At 37.6% G+C, this 19,249-nt stretch overlaps 2 protein-coding genes across 3 annotated transcripts in view; one reads left to right on the forward strand and one right to left on the reverse strand.

Annotated features, from left to right (window-relative positions):
* Positions 1-3,723, forward strand: part of LOC139977636 (serine/threonine-protein kinase SIK2-like) — a 40,267-nt gene extending 36,544 nt beyond the window's left edge. For both annotated transcript variants that reach the window (XM_071987098.1, XM_071987097.1), the window contains exons 8-9: positions 162-379; positions 1,915-3,723. In XM_071987098.1, coding sequence (XP_071843199.1) covers positions 162-379; positions 1,915-3,708 — 2,012 coding nt within the window. In that variant the 3' untranslated portion in view covers positions 3,709-3,723. The remainder of the gene's footprint in view (positions 1-161; positions 380-1,914) is intronic.
* Positions 3,724-7,034: 3,311 nt separating this feature from the next.
* Positions 7,035-19,220, reverse strand: LOC139977637 (large ribosomal subunit protein mL41-like). Its single transcript, XM_071987099.1, has 4 exons — positions 19,029-19,220; positions 15,429-15,464; positions 14,221-14,285; positions 7,035-12,495 (listed from the first exon to the last, which is right to left on the reverse strand). Exons 1-4 carry the CDS (start codon positions 19,192-19,194, stop codon positions 12,334-12,336), a joined length of 429 nt encoding a protein of 142 aa, XP_071843200.1. The 5' UTR covers positions 19,195-19,220; the 3' UTR covers positions 7,035-12,333.
* Positions 19,221-19,249: the final 29 nt, after the last annotated feature.

Consider the following 19,249-nt stretch of genomic DNA (forward strand, 5'->3'; position numbering starts at 1 on the left):
CATTTTGGGAAAGGATAGGTGCAACCCTTCCAAAAAGGTGTAAACTTTACAGTATCATGGAAAGTTTATAAAAAAAAACACCAATGAAGAGCAAGAACAAAAGGAGGAAGATCCTTTCAACAGAAGATGAGAGTAATCCTTTTGTCTTTTTTCCTCCTCAGAATGTGAGTTACTGATCCGTAATATGTTGGTATTGAATCCTGCCAAGCGATACACCATTGATCAAATCAAGTCCCACAAGTGGATGTTGATGGATGGGGGTCAACCCTCACCGGTTTCAAGCCCCGTCCAGGAGATACCTAAACCGCTGGGAGAGTTTAACGAGCAAGCACTGAGGCTGATGCAGAGCTTAGGTATCGACCAACAGAAGACCATGGAGGTAAGTGCAATTGCATGCTGGGATTGATCAGTGGGATGCAGAGATATGTAATAATGAATTTTAAAGAAGCAAAACATAGCCAAAAGAAGGAATTACAAATGAAAAAACAGGAAGGGAAATTAATTTGAAAATGTACTTTTAATGGCAAATAAGATCACAGCCTGAAACCCTCCGACAAATTTTGTGAACTTGTTAAATTCTGAACCATGTTCGACTAAAACTGCCAAACCTTTTGTAAAAGATGATGTGGCATGCGCAATGGAAAGTAAGATAACAGCCTGAGACCCTCTGACAAATTTTTGTGAACTTGTTCAATCCTGAACCATGCTCGAAAATAAAATGACCAATCCATTTGTACAAGATGTTGTGGCATGTGGCTTACGTTCAGTTTGATCAAGTTTGAGACAACCTATGCGTCGTATGCAAGGTTGTTTTGCTACTTGTTAAATAGCACTTGTGTTAATCTGGTTTGCATCAAACTGAATAATGTTTAGCGTCAAGTTACGATTGAAGATGTTGCTATCGGTTAGTCTTACACCTTTATATAGCATCATCTAATATCCATGCTCTACAAGTTCCTCCCAAATCTGCCAAAACAACTTGCCTTTGTTATCCCTTCTTCAAAACTAAAAAAGTGGGTGTATTTTTCCTGATTTTTAAAGCCTGCGTATCATTCCTCCAATGTTGCTGACCAACATTTCACAGTTATTTTTGGCAACTGATGATCTCTCTTTGGATTTAAATGGTACGCAGGTCGTAAACTTTTGAGATTTGGTAAAAGTGTAAATATACTCTGGTGGCTTCTTTTCCTTTTTTCAGTCTTAAGATTTACATCCCCATGGTAACGATTGGTTGCTTAGGATCATGTAACGCCTAATTGATGTCATAAAAGAATATGGCTTGGTTTAAATTTAGAGACAAAGGACTGTTATTCAGAGAAGAATGAAAACAGCTTCCAGTCATTTTAAATTTGGGAATGAATGTACTGTACTTCAGTTTAAGAACATTTGAATTTTTACATGATGATGGGATGAAAGTTTGATCAACATTGAAACTAAAAGGAAATTATATAATGACAAAATCATTTCACTTATGATGTGAAAATTTGAAAAAAATATTTTACTAAAAGTTTAAATAAATAAATGCAGTTCAAAATTATCAAAAATGTATGAGTATTTACGCAGCTCATTAAAGCTACAAAAATTGAATTGCCATTCCTCAATTTTGATAAGAAAAGAATGTCGAAATTAGTTTTTTTTAATTTCCGTGCAATGAAAGAGACAGAAAAGTTTTCATATCACTGGGTGGCAATTGAAACTATCTTTCCCTATCACGGAATTGAACATAAATCTTCCATACAGTTAGGAAGTATTTTTTTGAAAATGGAATTTGTAAATACAATTTATTAAAAGAGTAAAATATTTAAGTTCAGTTACTTTGATATGGGTATGATCAATGTTGAATTTGTTTGTTAATTTGCATATTATTATTATTATTTTTTCAAATTATTTTTTGTATTTTTTTTGCTCTTTCAGGCTCTAAGACGAGACAGTTATGACCATTACACAGCTATTTATTACCTCTTAGTGGAAAGATTAAAACTACATCGATGTAGCTTCCCTGTGGAAGGGAGAGTCGACCTACGGAATCGTAGGCCCAGTTCAGTAGCGGAGCACGCAATGATGCGTACATCTGTCGGGGTGAGTCCTCCTATGGTGAGGGCGCAAACAGGAGTCCGGGCACCGATGCAATCCCCACACCAACACCAACAATTTGTGAACAATGCACAACATTCGACTGGGTTTTACCCGATACAGTCTACGCAACAACCAAATCATCAGCCCATCATTTCGGAAAGCGCACAAGTTGCCTTGCAACGTAAAATGAAGGAGCCGATGGCCCCACCTCACACGCAATGCATATTCAATGAGAGCGACATCGTTCCCTCGGTGCCCAGCGTTAAAGGGACACTCCTCGATCCACTGCCGATTGTCTCCTCGCGTAAAGTGCGGTCGATGTCGCCGAAGCATATGGTGGTTACGTCGATCGACGAGGGCGTGGAAGCAGACATGCCTGACAGCGAACAGGAGAATGAAAAGGGTTCGTTTATGGAGCAATATTTAGGTCAGAGGTCAACGGGGGGTGGGGATCCGTACGAAATTTCTCCGAGCACACAACCGTGCTTGAGTGACTTTGGAATCGAACCGCAAGAGCTCTCAGGGTCATTTGATTCAAACGAGGAAATGGAAATATCGCAAAGTTTTTCACAATGTCAGGGACTATCGGACGTTTTATCGACCCCTCCTTGCAATTCGCCGGACATGAATAGCATGCAGGAGAGCATGCCCGCTGCCCCTCCAATGGTACATGCTAGCTTCTTGCAACACCCTGTATCATTGGACAGGGCAAACAGTCAGTCACCCGTGAGTTTTAGGGAGGGGAGGCGGGCATCGGATGGACTTCTTCTTCAGAGTGCAATGGGGACTACAGTGCATACACCAAAGAATATAGGGCATGGACAAGGGCTGAACGACGCCGCCACGCTGCTACAACAGGCACAGCAGACGGACATGTTGCACAGCTGCAGCGTGGCGGCCAGTCAAGCCCAGCAGCACCAGCAACATCATCAGCAGCATCAGCAGACACAGATACAGTATGTAAGGACCGCCCAACTTACGCAAATGCCAAAGAATGTTCACGACGCAGGGCTGCAGGTCACGTGGCGTCACTTCCCGCAACAAGCTCAGACCATACAACGACGTCAACACCGAATGCAGCACATGAGGCAGATGACACACAAAGAACCCACCTGCCTCCCCCACTCAGGGAGCCTGTCGACCCGTTCCAGCCTGGAAGACGTCTCCAATGAGTTTGCACTGCAAGTAGCGCCGAACGCTCGTACGTTACAGCAGAGACTGCTCCAGCAGAAGCTGATGCAGAAACGACAGCAGTTTCAGAAATCGTCACAGCTCAGCCAGCAGTTCCAGCGCATGCAGTTAGAACGCCAACCAAGTTTTGAAGGACGCCCTCCGGCGCCCAATCGGAACGATTCGTACCGTCAGGCTCAGCAGCACCAAATTTTACCACAGTGCTCCTTCAGCGAAGAATCTTGCCAAAATCCATCCATGATCCAACAGCAAGGCCCCCCCTCGCAGGTGGTCTATGACCCGGGCATGCAAAATATCAAGCCACTCCATGCCATGATGTTCAGCGACACAGTACCACACATGCAAAGCTTTGATTCACCATCTTTCGATGAGTGCATGGACACATCAGATGAATCTATGGTGGTATCTACCGAGGACGAGTTCTCATACACTCCCTGCTGAAAGAAACAAACAAAACGAAACAAAATAAACACAGGAAGAAGAAGAAGCAGTGGCTGGCTGGCTCAGCCTTTCATGGTTGATATAATAGCGTTATGTACCCCTTGCACTCGCGTGTGGCGTTGTTAGTTAGGGTATTCAAGTTTGTGCTAGCATCATCGCAGGGCACCATTTCGTTGTGACACCAGTTGTATTTCGTTGCTAACCTGTCGTTATCTAGGAAGGTTTATACAGAGTATCCACAGTTACTTCTGCTCATCGGCTTGTTAAAACCACGTTAGAGGCTTTGGTATGTTCTCATGATTGTTTTGGTTTTTGTCACTTTCTTGTACTTTTAACCTAGGTTATTATGATGCAGTAATTTTTCCTCTCTGTATGTTTTGCCTTTTTGTTACTGGTTCTAGACACACCCCACAGATATTTATTCGGAAGAAGTTAAAGAGTACCTCACTATTTTGAAGTTATCACCGTGCATTGTATAAACAGTAGTAGATGAAGCAAAGCAGATATGCACAGTTGCCATAGTTACAGGATTGTAAAATCACCCACACTCCTTACATATATCAAAAAAAGAATAAAAAAAAATCATGTGCTTTGTCTGGATGTAGATTACGTTACCAAAAACCTGTGTTACTGTCTTAAGACTGTAATACATATGCAATGCCAGGAGTCTCACCAATCATGCAAAAACCTCATTGGATGGATTATAAGGACCCTGTTCATAGGGAAAAATTTAAAGCTTAAATTTCATGTCACAGTTTTATAGGATCTGCACTTTGTCCTCTAAAATAGCTAAGAAAACTGTGAATACATCTTCACTTTTGCCTTTCTAGCAATTTGCTGATATTGCATAGCATGTTTGCCATGCGATGACAGATCAATGTTTGGCCAGGTTCATACATAATAGATCATTCACTGTGCTATCAGCATCATTCAAAATACTGCCAATTCCAACTGCCAGCTCAATAATGCCAGTTCAACTTCCGGTGCAATCAGTCTAAAATGGCCAGCAAAAGATACTTTGAATAGTTTTAAAATAAGGTTTGGTTTATGGTCAAATGTAATTCCACTTATGCTTACACTTTCCTGGTTCCATCACCTTAAATCTAGCACTTCACACAATATTTCAACTGCAAAGCATCTTTTCACTAAAACAGCATTTTTCAACACACATGTTTTGTTTTCGTTTTTTTTGGTGCGTTATGGGTGGTATGTTAGTGTAGAATCTAAGTATATTCCATTTTTAGAGTGAAGGTATATTAGCAGGGTTATGTAATTTTGACAGGTTTGAGAATACAAGAAAAAAAGAAAGTCCAAGCTTCACTATATTATGTGTGATTCAAGTTCGGTGGTATTTTGCCAAAAAAATTTACCATCTTAAAATTGACAGAAATTTATTGTGAGTACTTTTCGGGAGATTTTGACGATCGTTACTCTTGCCGGACACTGACTTTTTAAAAGTAAACAGTTTCAGTCAGGAATATTGCTTGGGGGAGGGGGAGGGGGATTGTGTGTGATAAAAAAGCTATTGAAGTTAGAAGACGAGTGACCATTTTCTGATTATCTTGCATATCTGGATTCAATGCTGGTGATCGTTGAAAACCTTGTGGGACTAATAAAGAACTCAGCTCACAAGACACAGCTCAAAGTAGTTCAATAGTACAGTATGTCACATTATCATCAGGTGTGGGTTTCCTTGTCCATCAAGATACTTGAATATATATAGCCCTGCTGTTCTACACAGTCCCAAGTAAGGTGGTGGAAATAGTAGAAGGAAAGATTGTTCATCATAGAGGTCTTTAAGGGAAACCTTTTATGATCAACCTCTGTGCGTAGATTGACGTCAAGTTCATCAAACATGAAATTTATAACCAAACAAGGTATTCTCAAAAAAGTTGTGTAACATTGTTCTTTTTAAGAAAAAAAGTGCTTTGCCCTTCCCAGGAATTAAACATGAAATGTTAGAAAACTCCTGTATCTACTGCAGTCGTCAACTCTTTGCTTCGTTTAAAGCATTGTCCAACAGCTCTTGCATTACAAAATTAAAATGAAATTGTTGATGAATTTTTCAAACTACAAAAAAAAAGAAAAAAGAAACTGAAGAGGGATTTCATACGAGTGCAATTTCCAGTTTAGAGTGACTGGTTTTTTTGTTGCTAGTGCAAACCTTTTAGTTGGTTTTGGTTTATTCTTTGGAAAATGTTAGGAGACAATTTCAACAACATTATATCTGAGTTGTCCTGTCAACTCCAGAAATGAAAAATTAAAATGAACCAATTTGGTCCTGTCATAACGATAGCAGGGTTTGTTTAAAGTGTTATCTCAGGTTTTCTTGTAAAGACCAAACAAATATGTTACAAAAAGTGTAAGGTCTCTTCAAGTTCCAAGAGTGCTTGCAAGTAATTGATAAAACATTGACATTTTAAAGACTATACAGCAGTTTAAGTCCTTGCATGTCACCATATATGATTCTTAACTGTTAAGTCAAGTTATACCTAAAAAAAAGAAAGTACAAAATTCAAAAGTTGAACATAAAATTACTACTTATTAAAAGACTATGAAAACTCATATAACTTACTTCATAGGAACACTGCCTTTGGTATAAACCAGAACTGAGCAATTGTTTTTTTTTCTCATTGTTTATTCGTGGTGCAATTCATTGTTTCTCAATTTAAAATCAACTTTTCCAGACATTTATGACAAAAGAATTATTTCCACCACCTGCATTTACTTTGCCAAACAATGGTTCTAACAGTTTTTGTGTTTTTCTAGAACCATTCATTGTTAGTTCCTGTACTCTTGGATTCAACTGGTCGTCGATCAACTCACTAAATTAATGTTTAACTTTTTTTATTGTACAATTTTCAAAACTGCAATTTTTTTCCCCAAGTATTGTCATTTTTTATGTGCAATGCATTTTTCATCTCTTTTATGATATTTTATGATTCTTGACATGAACTTTAACAGAGTACTTATTTATTGCACGTATGAAGACATTGCTGCATTCAAAGTGGCTGTTTAGGCTACCCACCTGCACAGTTTCTGAGTGCAAAGTGTCCCTACACTATCAATTGTTTCATTTTTGTGTTAATGTGTGTGGAGAGCTCGTGTGTTTCCAGAGAAAGCAAAATCATCGCTCTGGTCGACGATTTGATAGAAAGCGAATTCATTTATACAATATGAATGGAAGTTTAAATATATAAGTGAATCAAAAGATTTAGCTGAAAGGAAAACCAATTTTTTAATTGTACTTGAATACCAAGGTTTGCATTCCATGTATTCATTTCTGTAAATTCAGTTTAGAATTCATTTTTTAAATCCAATCTTTATTTTTCGCTCAGTATTCTCTCTAGCATCGTGTCTGTCAAGTTGTGGTTTTGATGCAGTAGTTTTAGAGATGAGAAGGATTAAAATGGAAAATAATTCACATTGTCACTTTGAAGAGGGAAAGCTCAGCCTTAAAAACAATTGCTTTGTTTTTTTTTATTAGAGTGATTGTGCCCAAGATTGTCACATATTCAAATAAAGCAACCCTCAGGACTGACCAATGAGAGGAAATCTTGTGGAGTGTAATAGGAACATCTCCTGTACAAGTTGGGTAAATTTCTAGAATACTGCCACAAATAAACCCAACAAATTCATGAATCTGATCTGCTTAAACTTATTGCAAAATTGAAACCTCAAAATCATACATTATTGATTCATCTGTTTTGCGCAACAAAACAACTGTTTATGCAACTAAATCTGCATCATATAACAAGATGGTGTGTGTATTGGAAGGGGTGGGGAGAGGGAGGGGGGAGGCTCAGGAATGAAAGGGGATGGTAGACTTTGTTTTCTTGCTTGGTACTTGGAAAGAGAAATAAGTATAATGTAATAAAGGTCAGTGACATGAATATGCAGGAGAGGATAATGTTGGATCATGAATATGCAGGAGAGGATATTGTTGGATCATGTCATTCATCAGCAGTGTTATTAAGGGTTCTAAAAGTGTGCTAAACTATTCAACACTTTCTCTTCTTCTGCAGAATTGTCAATGCTGCTCATTTTTGTCACCAAATCCAATAATTAATCAAACTATAATTAATCAAAGTATTAGGCGACTTCTGAACTAATGTAATAATTTTCTTGCATTAATTATACCCACAGATTTAGATCCTCTTGTCCAACTGATTGGTCAATGCTTCTATATAGTGTTCAATGCTTCTATATAGTGTTCAATGCTTCTATATAGTGTTCAATGCTTCTATATAGTGTACAATGTAATCCTGACTGAATTCCTCTAATCGTATTTACAACGTGTGTAGGATCATCAAAGCAGACTCTATCCCACCCCCCCAAACTTTTCCTCCTCCCCATCCCCACCTCCCACCCCCACCATAATGTCACTGGACTAGCAAGACCAACGTCCTATTATGCTTGTTTGTCTGAAACAAATTGACTGCCTTTGCCGTACCTCCCCCTCTGTCACCCTTGTGAAATAGTCCAGTTTGTCCCTCTGCCATCCCCTTGGGACAGGTGAGGAAAAATAAAACAGTGGTAAAATAGAATGCAGAATAGAGAATGTGAGCAGATTGTCCATCTGCAAGTTTCTGTAGTAGGTTACTTGATCAGATGTGAAGCATATTTGGTAGTACTTTTAAAGTTTATTTGTTATCTCCTGAATTCTTTATCTTTCTTTCCTATCTCTCTGATCAGTGCAAATTTAGTTGCCTCCCCCCAACCTCAAATCCCCCCCCCTTCCCAATAAAAAAGAACTGAATAATGTGAACATTGTTGCTTTTAATTTTTCTGTTTTTCATTTTATTTTCTTGTTCTTGGCATAAATTAAAGAATTATCTGATATTTTTTCTTCTTTTTTTAATCGTTCTGTTGTTGTACTTTATTTGCTAGTCAATCAGTAGACCCTTGGCAACCCGTTTCTCTTTTGAAAAATGCTCTCGAAAAATTCCATTGGAGAATTGAGAAATGATGGATGTATATAGAAAGTTGTGGAGTTGTCATGATTGTAATAGACGCCAAACATCTTTTAACCAGCACTAATAGTTAATATACTACGTTTTATTGTTTGTAATGGACAACTACATTTTGTCCATCTGCATTCAATGAATTTGTTTTAGGTGTACATTTGAGAGATCTTTTTGAAAACATGTATTTCATTCTGTTTTATCTTTGTTTTTTTTTTCATTATTTCTGAGGATGTATTTTACCAATGAATGTATATATTACTTGGAGACTGGTTCGAGTATAGGGAGAAAGACAATGTATGTTAATATTAAAAGTAGTCCCAGGACAAGAAGTTTATTATGGAAAGTAGATAAAGGGAAAAAAAGGCTTAAGGGAACCATTGTGCAATCTCATGCAATTTCATGCCACACTATGTATGGCATTTAATATATGACTAAATATGGCAAATTTAGTGGTCTCACTGAATGGCCAGAATTGGTCCAGTGAGGAAGATGGAAGAATTGAAGAGTAGGGATGGTGGAGACATCGGCAACATGTGACATATGGAAGGAAGGGAGGGGAAGTTACACGGGGGTGAAGCGGAGGGGTATGGATGATACATGTCCCACCCCTGGGGATATGCTCAACCAATGTGCTGCAACTCTAAATGCACAAATTTTATTTAGCATTTTTTTTCTTTCATAATGGTTGTAAACGTAAGGAATTACATTTAAATGCAGCTGTGTTTGAGCCTTTTCAGAGTATGAATCTGTCTTGCCATCAAATTTTAGCATGATACAGGAGTAATTCAATGTCTGTCGATTTCTACTCTTTGAATTCAGTTTTGAACTTTCTAGCAAACTTGTTCCCTGGGTAACAGTAGAATGTGGATGGTGAGATGTGAACACAGGTGACCAGGTTTGGACTTATTGGAGGGTAATACTGGATCGGTTGTCATTCCACAAGATGTGTGAATGTAGCTCATACGACATAAGTTATAATTATAGCATATATCTGGATGTATGTTTGGACACTCAAATCATTTTGTCAGCGTAGTCACTTTCTCTACCATAAATATTTTACCTCATAGACCAAATGGTAGAGTTTAAGTATCGGTGACAAAGATTGTAGTTTGGGGTCATTGGCAGGGAGGGGGAAGGGGAGTGGCTACTGGGAAGGGGAGTGGCTACTGGGAAGGGGAGTGGCTACTGGGAAGGGAAGTGGCTACTGTCTTGTATATTCTGTATCTACTTAAAGTATATTTTTTGATGAAAGGGAATTCCTGTCAGCTGACTCTAAAGGTATTTTTCGATGTGTTTATTGTAAGTTTTAAGAGCATGGGAACTTGCTTTTCTTCTTTATAATAAAGAAGAGAACGCTACATGCAGTGGGATTGTAGTGATCAAGATTCACCTTCAGCTCATTGTCATGGCAACTGGTTAGGAATGAGGGCAGCATTGGCTTAATTTGTTGCTAGTAGTGGAGAGAGTAGAGGGAGCTAGATAAATAGACAGAAAGATAGGCATTTGTATTTTCACCTTTTTTTAAGGCGAGTATTTGAGTTTGCAAAACTTGTTGAAATACTTAAAGCAAGTTAGGAAACAGTTTTCTGAACAATGTCAAAGTACTGGCATGTATATTTACAAACTCGAATAACTGATTAAGTAGCAAATCTGGACAACTCAAGATTGTGTTTGAAATTACTTGTCAAATTACTTGTTTTCACTTATGTTGATAGAAAATCAATGATTACTCTATTCTGCTCGTATGGTCACAAATGCTATTTTCATTTCAAAACAAGAGGCACAGTTTTTATGTGTGAGGTACAAAAATAATAAAGTACTATTGTTATAACAAGTTTCTTTTCCAGTGTTATTGTGAAAACTAGGCAATGATAGGTGATATCCTGGATAGCAATCGTGATAAGTGGGACACCAACATTTTTGGTTAAAAAAAAAACTGCTATGAATGTTCAACAATACAGTTGGTATGTAAGAAATATTTGACATCTCAAGGCATAAAATAACACTAAGGATTTTTATCTGTGGATTAAATCTTGGACATTTCAGTTTCTGGACAAAGGATGCATTAAGTTTATGGGGAATGATAAAGTATCTAGGTATCGATATTTGTGCATGGTACAGATTTGGGCTTGATCAGTTTGTATTTTGGATGGTAATACTGGTTACCGAGGTAATATGTAGTAGCATGAAGTACTGTAGAATTTGGTTTTATTATTGAATGGTAGAAATGAAATACCCACAGAAGAGTGGAACATCCCTTGAAGTGTGAATATTCATTAGTTAATATCTTCCAGAACAGCCCATTCATGTAGTAGGGATAATACAAGAGGTCACATTATATAATGTTGTAGTAAGGAGAGAGGTATTCTTTCAAATGAAGGTCGAGGAAGAGATACACGAATAAAGAAATGAGAAGAAATGATATATTTTGTCCATGAATCGTTCTATTTTATTCTCTGTTTATAAATGATCAGCATCCTCCTGCCCCAAAAAAGATATTTGCCATGTCAAAACAAACATATTAATAACAATTTAAGTCATTAGATTGACTTATTTTTTACTTTATTTCAATATCGAAAGTGCTTGAAACGGCCAACAAATTTGGAACATTCCAAGTTGCATTAAACTATGTTTAATACTAGTGTGAAAAGTGTCCAAATGACAATATGTTGAGGATTGAATCAAATTCATTCATAATTTGCTAGGAAATCCTTATTTGGTGAAACATCAGGCATATGTGTTAGTTTGATGAATTGCAATATGATGAATTGCAATATTGCATTAAAGCCAGCCGCACACCGCATGACTGATCGCGCCCAGACTTATTTGACTTGACCGGCGTGACCTAGGTTTTGATTGTGAAATCCCACGGACATACAACCGTCGCCTACAATCAGCTCCATTTGTTAATACAGTACAGCTTTAGTCCGATCAACTGCTGACTGCCAGTCGTGAAAACGCTTCATGTTCCCGACTGAAGCTGATGTGACTTCAAACTGGCAAAATCTTGATCAGGTGATTATCTTACGCACATGCACCCTGTCCGACCATCCCGGAGATTCTTGTACTGACGGTTGAGTTGAGTTTAGAAGTGATCAGTCCTGCAGTGTTTGGTCGGCTGTCAGTGCTGTCAAAACCTTAAGATAATTCCCTGCAATTTTGCAGTAATTCATACTTTCTGTTGCCAAATGTTGAATTGACAAGATTAATATTGATCTGTTTATCATTTTGCTACAAATGTTGTAACGACAACATCCTGGCGTGTGAACAGTCCTGATTGTTTTGCTGCAAAATATTACATTGCTGTGATTTATTAAGTGAATAAAAATGTTGAATTCCTCACTTATGAGGTATTTGTCAGTCTGTTGCAAGATCGACACTATATGTACAAGTAAGATTTTAATATTTTTATGGCATCTTAAAGTTTCCGTAATCAGACACTACGCAGGTTTGGATAAAACGCAGAGCACATGCACAAAGATGCAAGTTTAAGAATTCAACTGAATTAATACAAAACTCCAATACAGTCTGATGGCTGACAAGCTTTGGAATTGCTCCTTGTCCGTATCTGAGACGTTGGCAAGCATCTCCACCTCCTTGATTAGTGTGCAAGACTTTGATACCAAGTATGACATGAGTTCCGTTATAGCGCCCTCTATCACCTTTCTTCTGCATCCGTCGTTTCTACTCGTGATTTATCTTTGGGGCCTGATTTGAAGTTTTCTGTAATTTGAGGGGCGAGGCAGGCGTCAAATATTTCTTTGGCTGTGACAGGTTCCTCTGTATTGTCAGGACATCTCAGCGAGACGTATGGCATTAACTGTAGGATAGAATGAAGGGATAGTATAAGAGCCATAAGGGATGCTGAACACGGCATAAACACCTGGCTATTGACGATGGTAAAAAAACTGGTCGCGAACTCTACAGGGTAAATAGGGATGGGAATATCTGAGGTCACTTATGCAAATCAAATCTCTACAAAGAATAACAAAACACCGAAATGATCTATTTTTCCTCCCAAAATGTGGATACATTTTCAATTGTCAGTTTCGAAAATATTCAAAATACAAACTTGCGTCACCAAGGTAACTGCTGACGATGGTTAGAATCCCTTTGTAGCCGGATATTGCTTTGTCCTCTCTTACAATACAATAGGCTGCACTTGACATAATTGACTAGAAACCGGAAATTGTGCCCAACAAAACAAAACGTACATGCCTGTGTTAGATAACAAACACACCCTGACTATATTGAGAGTTTTTCTCTAGTTCTTCTTTGGGTTAAAACCTAAGAGGATTATGAAGCTGCAAATCATAAAAACCAAAGACATTGTGGGTGGTCCCCACGACACTAAGAAGGTTTGTCCATTTACGTCACTCACAAGCATGGCTTCTGTCAAATCCTCTACTTTCATTGAAATCTTTCAATCATTGTTTTTTTCTTCAAATTCCTTTAATACCTCAAGAGTACACGTTTTGTTTTCGTCTTTGGGGGCGGGGGCAGGTTAGAGGATGGAGGGGTGATATTTGTTATTAATAAATGACCTAATTCAGATTTACTGGGAGAAAATCATATCACGTTCTTAACTCTGACATAACACCTGGTGTTTTATGAAGGTATACTGCATTGTACATACGCACATTGTATACATTGTACGTACATTGTATGTACATTGTGTGTAGTGTTCTACTTGCTTTACAGAAAGAGAAAATAACTGACAAGTAGGACCGTCGACTGTCTTGGGAAAAGAAAAGAAAAAACCTTTTTTTCAGCTAAGATAACATATATATGCAATCTGACTGTCTAGATGTGACAAAAGTAACTGAGCATGCATAAATAAACATAAACAAACAAACAAACTCATGGACAGACAAACCAATCAATGAGTCTGAAGAAAACACTGCAGAAGACACTCCTCATGCATCAGTAGACCAGATATATGTGCCTCTTAAGGGGTAACTGGTGGGAGGCGTACTGGATGTGAGTGGTTAGGTGCTTCAGATTGCAAGCTAACAGCTTTGGTCAATGCTCAAATGAGGAGAGGGAGGAAGGGGGTGGGGGAAGGGGGTGGGGGATTTGTGTGAGAGTCATGCTCACAGTGTGAATGATGAGGTTGAGGGGCAGTGGAAGAACAGGCAAACTTGGTGAGTGTGTGGAGCAGAGTTACGGAGAGGAACTGAAATTGAAGTGGGGAAGAGATTGTTGTTAACATTTTAAACACCCCCCTCCCCCCTCCCCCACCATCTATATAGGTTCCAACATTCATCACATAATTTGACAAATTAGAGAACCAAATTTTCTTTTTTAGTTGAAAGGAATCATCACCAATGTTCTGATTAACCTTTTGCAGGTTCAAATTGGCTAAGGTCTTTCATGACTAAGTTTTGAGGTTTCCCGAGGGTCAAACATAAACAGCGAACACAGCGAAGTGAGGTATATAAAAGAGAGAAAAAAAGGGTTTCAGTTGAAATACCGTGATGGCATTAATTCTTGAAATCTGCTGTTTCCAAATGCATTAACAACCATTTCACCAAAGTTTACTCACAGCAAAGTCTTTCAAATCTGGTACCACCAACTCCGGAATCATTTCTTTGTAAATCTTGAACTTTCCTGTGAGTGAGAAATAGACCACATGAAAATGGCAACTTTTTGCAAGTTTACCAAATACCATCCATCTTAACGATGGTATAAAAGAAGTCAATCTCTCCACAACTACCCAGTGTACAATACATACAGCAGTATCAAACCTCTGATCTATCAAATCTACGCTATTTAGATAAGATTGCGATTGCTTGACCGAACATACCCGTCAAACTTTATTCAATCCAAAGAGAGAACTGCTGGACAGTTCCATGATCCAATGACTATTATGGACATTATTGTTATGTTAATTTCATTCACATACTGTAAATATGACCGTACAAGCATTGATCAAAATTCAAGTTTCTTTATCAACTTCTTTATGAGATTGGAAAAGAGCGACGACTAATACCCCAATCTCTGCCCTCCCTCCCCCCTCCCCACCCTTACCCCACACTCAGTAGAGGAAAACAGAACACCAAAGGGCATCTTAATTCCTTGCCAAATTTGCAGATCCACACATCAAGTGTAGAGTGTTCCAAGTTTTACTTTTGGAGCTATTGTGATTACAACAGTTAAATCACAATTAGAGCTCTTGACATTCGACATCCACAGAAGAACAATAGGGATTCTGTACTCAATACTATAGATCCACACACCAAGAACGGCTTTCATGCAAGCTTACTTTTGGCGTGCTTACAGGGTTTTTAGACCTCACATGACCTTCAGCCTCCAAAGTAAACCTTACAGTTCTTGCAAACACAAAATTGTCCAGATCTACATACAGTACAAGCATACATATAAGTATCAACTACATGCAAGCCACACACTGTGAGTTATAGTGTTTACAAGACTTTTAGGCTTTGACCAATGCTGACCTCAGATGACCTCCACTATTTTCAATAGCATTCATGTACTCACTAAGAAGGATCTAAGAATGAACTTCATCCAAGCTTCACTTTGTGAGTCATCCTGGTAACAAGGTTTTCAGAATTTGACCTGTTGACCTTTGACCTCCACCAATTTCAATAGGGTTCTTGCACTCACCAAGAGGGATCTACACCCATGTATGAACTTCATCCAAGCTTCACTTTGTGAGTTATCATGGTTACAAGGTTTTCTGTTGTCTATGAATAGTACAGTACACACTGATAATACATTACTGCTACTTACCACCAACGTTCAGCCCAACAGCTTGACCTCCACGGGCTGAGGAAAATGAAAAAACATAGACAAGAAATTACTGAGACATCTATTTTGGGAATTCTTCTATTTTGGGAATTTCCAGAAAAAAATGTAATTTACTGCAACTGAATACATTTTTTCATATTTATTCAAACTATTCCAAATTCAAGACTTCAAGTATTTCACAATTCATTTAAGATATTTCATTAAAGATATTTAGGAATCTCCAAAGTGATGGAGCATTACACCAATTTATACCTATTTGGGGGTATTTAGTCTTACCATGCTACGTAAATGTGATGTTAATAACTAGTTGTTTACTAGATGGCCTCCAAATGCTCATTTTAATTGTCCAAGCAGGAATTTGGTCTTCTCAGACAAACGTTTAACTTTTAACCTGTATGTCCAGTTTGTCTAGTTTATAACTTCTCTAAAAACAATTCTTTTTTTTTTAATAGAAAACAGTATTATTTTCAAAAAATTGGTGGAAGTTGATAGAATTATTGTACTGGGCATTCGGCTGTAAATGAGAAAAAGAAAGTGTCCACATTTAATCATCAAAGTTAAGTAGATTGTTAAACTTGTTTGTCTTTTGAAGAATATCAGTGGTTGAATTTAAAGTTATTTATGCACAATATTGATCACAAGGAGTTAGACAATTCCTTGTTTTTCTCTTGACAATGAAAACTCTGCAAAATATTCTGGGCATATAGATAACAGAAAATGGAACTTTTATAGTTTCACACATGTTCAAATCATCTAAAAGAACATTTACATGAGTGATTACACTTCAGGTGGCATACTCCTATTAGAGTCTATATCCATCTGCCCAAATTGTTCTCCTTCAGGAAAAGTGCCAAAAAGCAGCAGGAGAACATTTTTGTTGACCTGTTATCAATCAGGATCTAGTTTGTGGGGGCTTGCATGTTGAAGAGCATGAATGGAAGTACATGTGGTGAAAAAAATTGAGGCAATTTCAGACCCCTTTAGGCCTCCCAGGAGCAGCGTACGAAAATTGTTTACTACTGAGTGAAGAGGTTTGTTTACAAGTGGAAAAAACTTCAGGCTCTGATAGCAAAAATCTGCACTGTCATGGTACAGAAAATTGATGATGCCATGAAAGGCCAACTTGTCAGCTATCTGGTGATGGGTAGCGTTTAGCTAGTGAAAACTTCTACCTAGACTTAGAGACCACATTACTTTTGTGATTTAGTAATTTTGTGAATTAGTGTGTAAGTCAATGGGGCTTTTAATAGGCGTATGCTACGTTCAGCATTTATTCCTTTCCATCAAATTACTTCTCTGGTGACCCGTTTCACGTCCAATTGGCTACAACCCCATTGCGTATTAAAACACTCCATCATATGAACATTATCTCTATAACCCCAGAGTTGTGTTCAGAGCCAAATTTCTCTTACATAATCGACCTGTCAAACAAAGTACAGTAGCAATTTATCGCTCAAAACACTCAGCAGAATGGAAGGAAATGATCACACACAGTACCCTTGCCAAGGAACAACACAGGATGATGCTGGTAACAATTCCTGATATAGCACTTGGTCAAACTCCGTGGAGAGAAAAACAAACTTTTTGTTTACTAATAAATATCTATATGAGTTTTTCCTATGTATCTATTTTTCTGTTTATCTTATTTATTTATCTATTTATTAGTTTATCTATTTATAAGACTTATTTAGTGAACAAAGGACAAGAGTGAACACCATGTACACTTAGGTAATTAACTTGATTACAAAAGGAGGAGTACAAAAGATACATATATATATATATTGGGCTTGTATTACTGTATCTATGATATAATGTAAATATAGAATTAAGTCAGTCACCCATCCACTCCCCTACCCTGTCAAGCTATGAAGTTCCTTGTAAAATTGAGGAAATCAATGCATAGCACCAACTAATTGAGTAAATGAATCAATGCTGTAGTTGATCAATGAAACTGCCACAATTCTTCTTTTGATTGAATTTGATGTAATTTACTGTAGGTGCAATCACGACCAATCAACTTCTCAACAAACAATGGACATACAGTAGGTCTTAGTAAAATAGCATGAATCATTTTGATAAAAACATGTTTTTGTGGCTCGAATTATAAGAAGTACCGAGAATAAGTAGGCCTGCAATGGCAGGATAAGTTGACCAAATAGAACTTGACATCGCCAAAACTGTGCCACTCTGAGTTTTAGCTGCAGTTTGTTAGAAATTTAAAACATCTTTAGATTTTCATGGTGATTTTTTTCCATTGTTAAGGTTATATATTTCTAATGGAACATCATTAGCATAGTTGCAAATTAGTAGAAATGTTGGGAGTATTTAGTGGCGAAATGATTGCCAAAATTAGCTGAAAATGTTACGTTTAGACTCCAGCCAGATAATGTATTTTGTTCCAATGGCTTAAACTGGGAGTTTATACAGCAAAGGGACCATGATTTGAATGTACACCTGATGTCATTTCTTTCTGAAAAAGACTTCAAGCATTCCATGATGCATAGTGTTCATTATATGGTCTTTATGTTAGGGCCAATGTAACTTAGTGGTTCATTTTAAGTGTTTGAACGCAGGCCAAAAACATTCCCTTTTCATGCCAAATTTATGTTGGTTTACGTTTGACACTGACATTTTGCGAGACATGTCTTAGAATTTCACTACCAGTCAGCAGCTTTGCAGTTTGTATCTCCAAAATTCATTTTTCATCAAGCATTGTTTTTGTCTTTCAGGATGGAGTTTGATAGAAATTTCAGAATATGTTGTTGGTATCATTCATTTTGTTTGTTGGTAAGGCTAAATTTCTTTCTTGACTGAGATTTTAAAACATAAAGAAACTGACCGTTTTTATTAGTCTTGCATTATCGGCTACTGTAGTGTAGGCTATGCTAATTCTTTTAAAAATGGCGAGGCAAAACTTTCGGGTCGAAAATAAGGAAAATTATCATATTTCTAGCCAATCACAGATGTGCTCTGCTTTATTGGCTCCAATTATAGCGCGCTATAGCTAGGAAAGTTTTGTGATTACGTTATTGACCTGACACGGTCGATAATCAACCTTAGGCTTTACAAAATTAGCCTCCATAGCTTCTTAACACCATTCATTAGGCTCTTTCAGTCTTTGTGTAAACACGGTGTGGAAATATGGTCATGTCTACAGTGTAGTTAATCATACAGCATTCACACAAAGACCCTCATTCAAGAAAAATATTGTGGCAGGCATTGCAGGCAAATTGGTAAAAAGAGGTCATTTAACGAGCATGGCAGGTCAATTATGTTATTTCAAGAAACATTTCCCATGATAGCGTGCCACAGTTGGGGTCTATACAGCAGACCTTTAACATCACTTTTTACCACGCAATTGGTATGGTGCCGCAACAACATGTATGCATAGACTAAGCTTACTTTAGTTGATAAATTGTAGTATAGAATTTGCCTAGGTTTGTAGCGTAATTTAGGCTAATTTGCAATAGGCACACATCGTACATGTTATGATATAGCCTACATTAGGCCTAGTGTTACTAGTTAGATATTAACTAGTATTACACTAAAGTAGGCCTAAGTTACATTGTCCGATCAACTCACAAGGATGAAACCGCTTAGTTCCCATTTTGCTAGTAATTCTGGCATAGCGGTTGCTTCCTTGGTAAACAAAACATGTTGAGAAAAACCTGTGACAATTTCCAAACCGAACACAAGCCATTACCACAGAACATAAAATACAATAGCCTGAGTTGAATAGAGTGATCATATAGTAATTACGTAATAGTTCGCGCACATGGGTTACGTTGGTCAAAGGTCATATC

Source organism: Apostichopus japonicus, chromosome 12 (assembly GCF_037975245.1).
Source record: "Apostichopus japonicus isolate 1M-3 chromosome 12, ASM3797524v1, whole genome shotgun sequence".
NCBI classification, from domain to species: domain Eukaryota; kingdom Metazoa; phylum Echinodermata; class Holothuroidea; order Aspidochirotida; family Stichopodidae; genus Apostichopus; species Apostichopus japonicus.

Bases quoted from the DNA above. Each gene is read 5' to 3' on its own strand.
- LOC139977637 (XM_071987099.1), bottom strand. From the start codon at position 19,194: ATGATCACTCTATTCAACTCAGGCTATTGTATTTTATGTTCTGTGGTA. The intron at 14,286-15,428 runs GTAAGTAGCAGT...TCTCACTCACAG, and splicing joins TGTTGGGCTGAACGTTGGTG to GAAAGTTCAAGATTTACAAA. The intron at 12,496-14,220 runs GTGAGTAAACTT...TCTATCCTACAG, and splicing joins CAGATTTGAAAGACTTTGCT to TTAATGCCATACGTCTCGCT.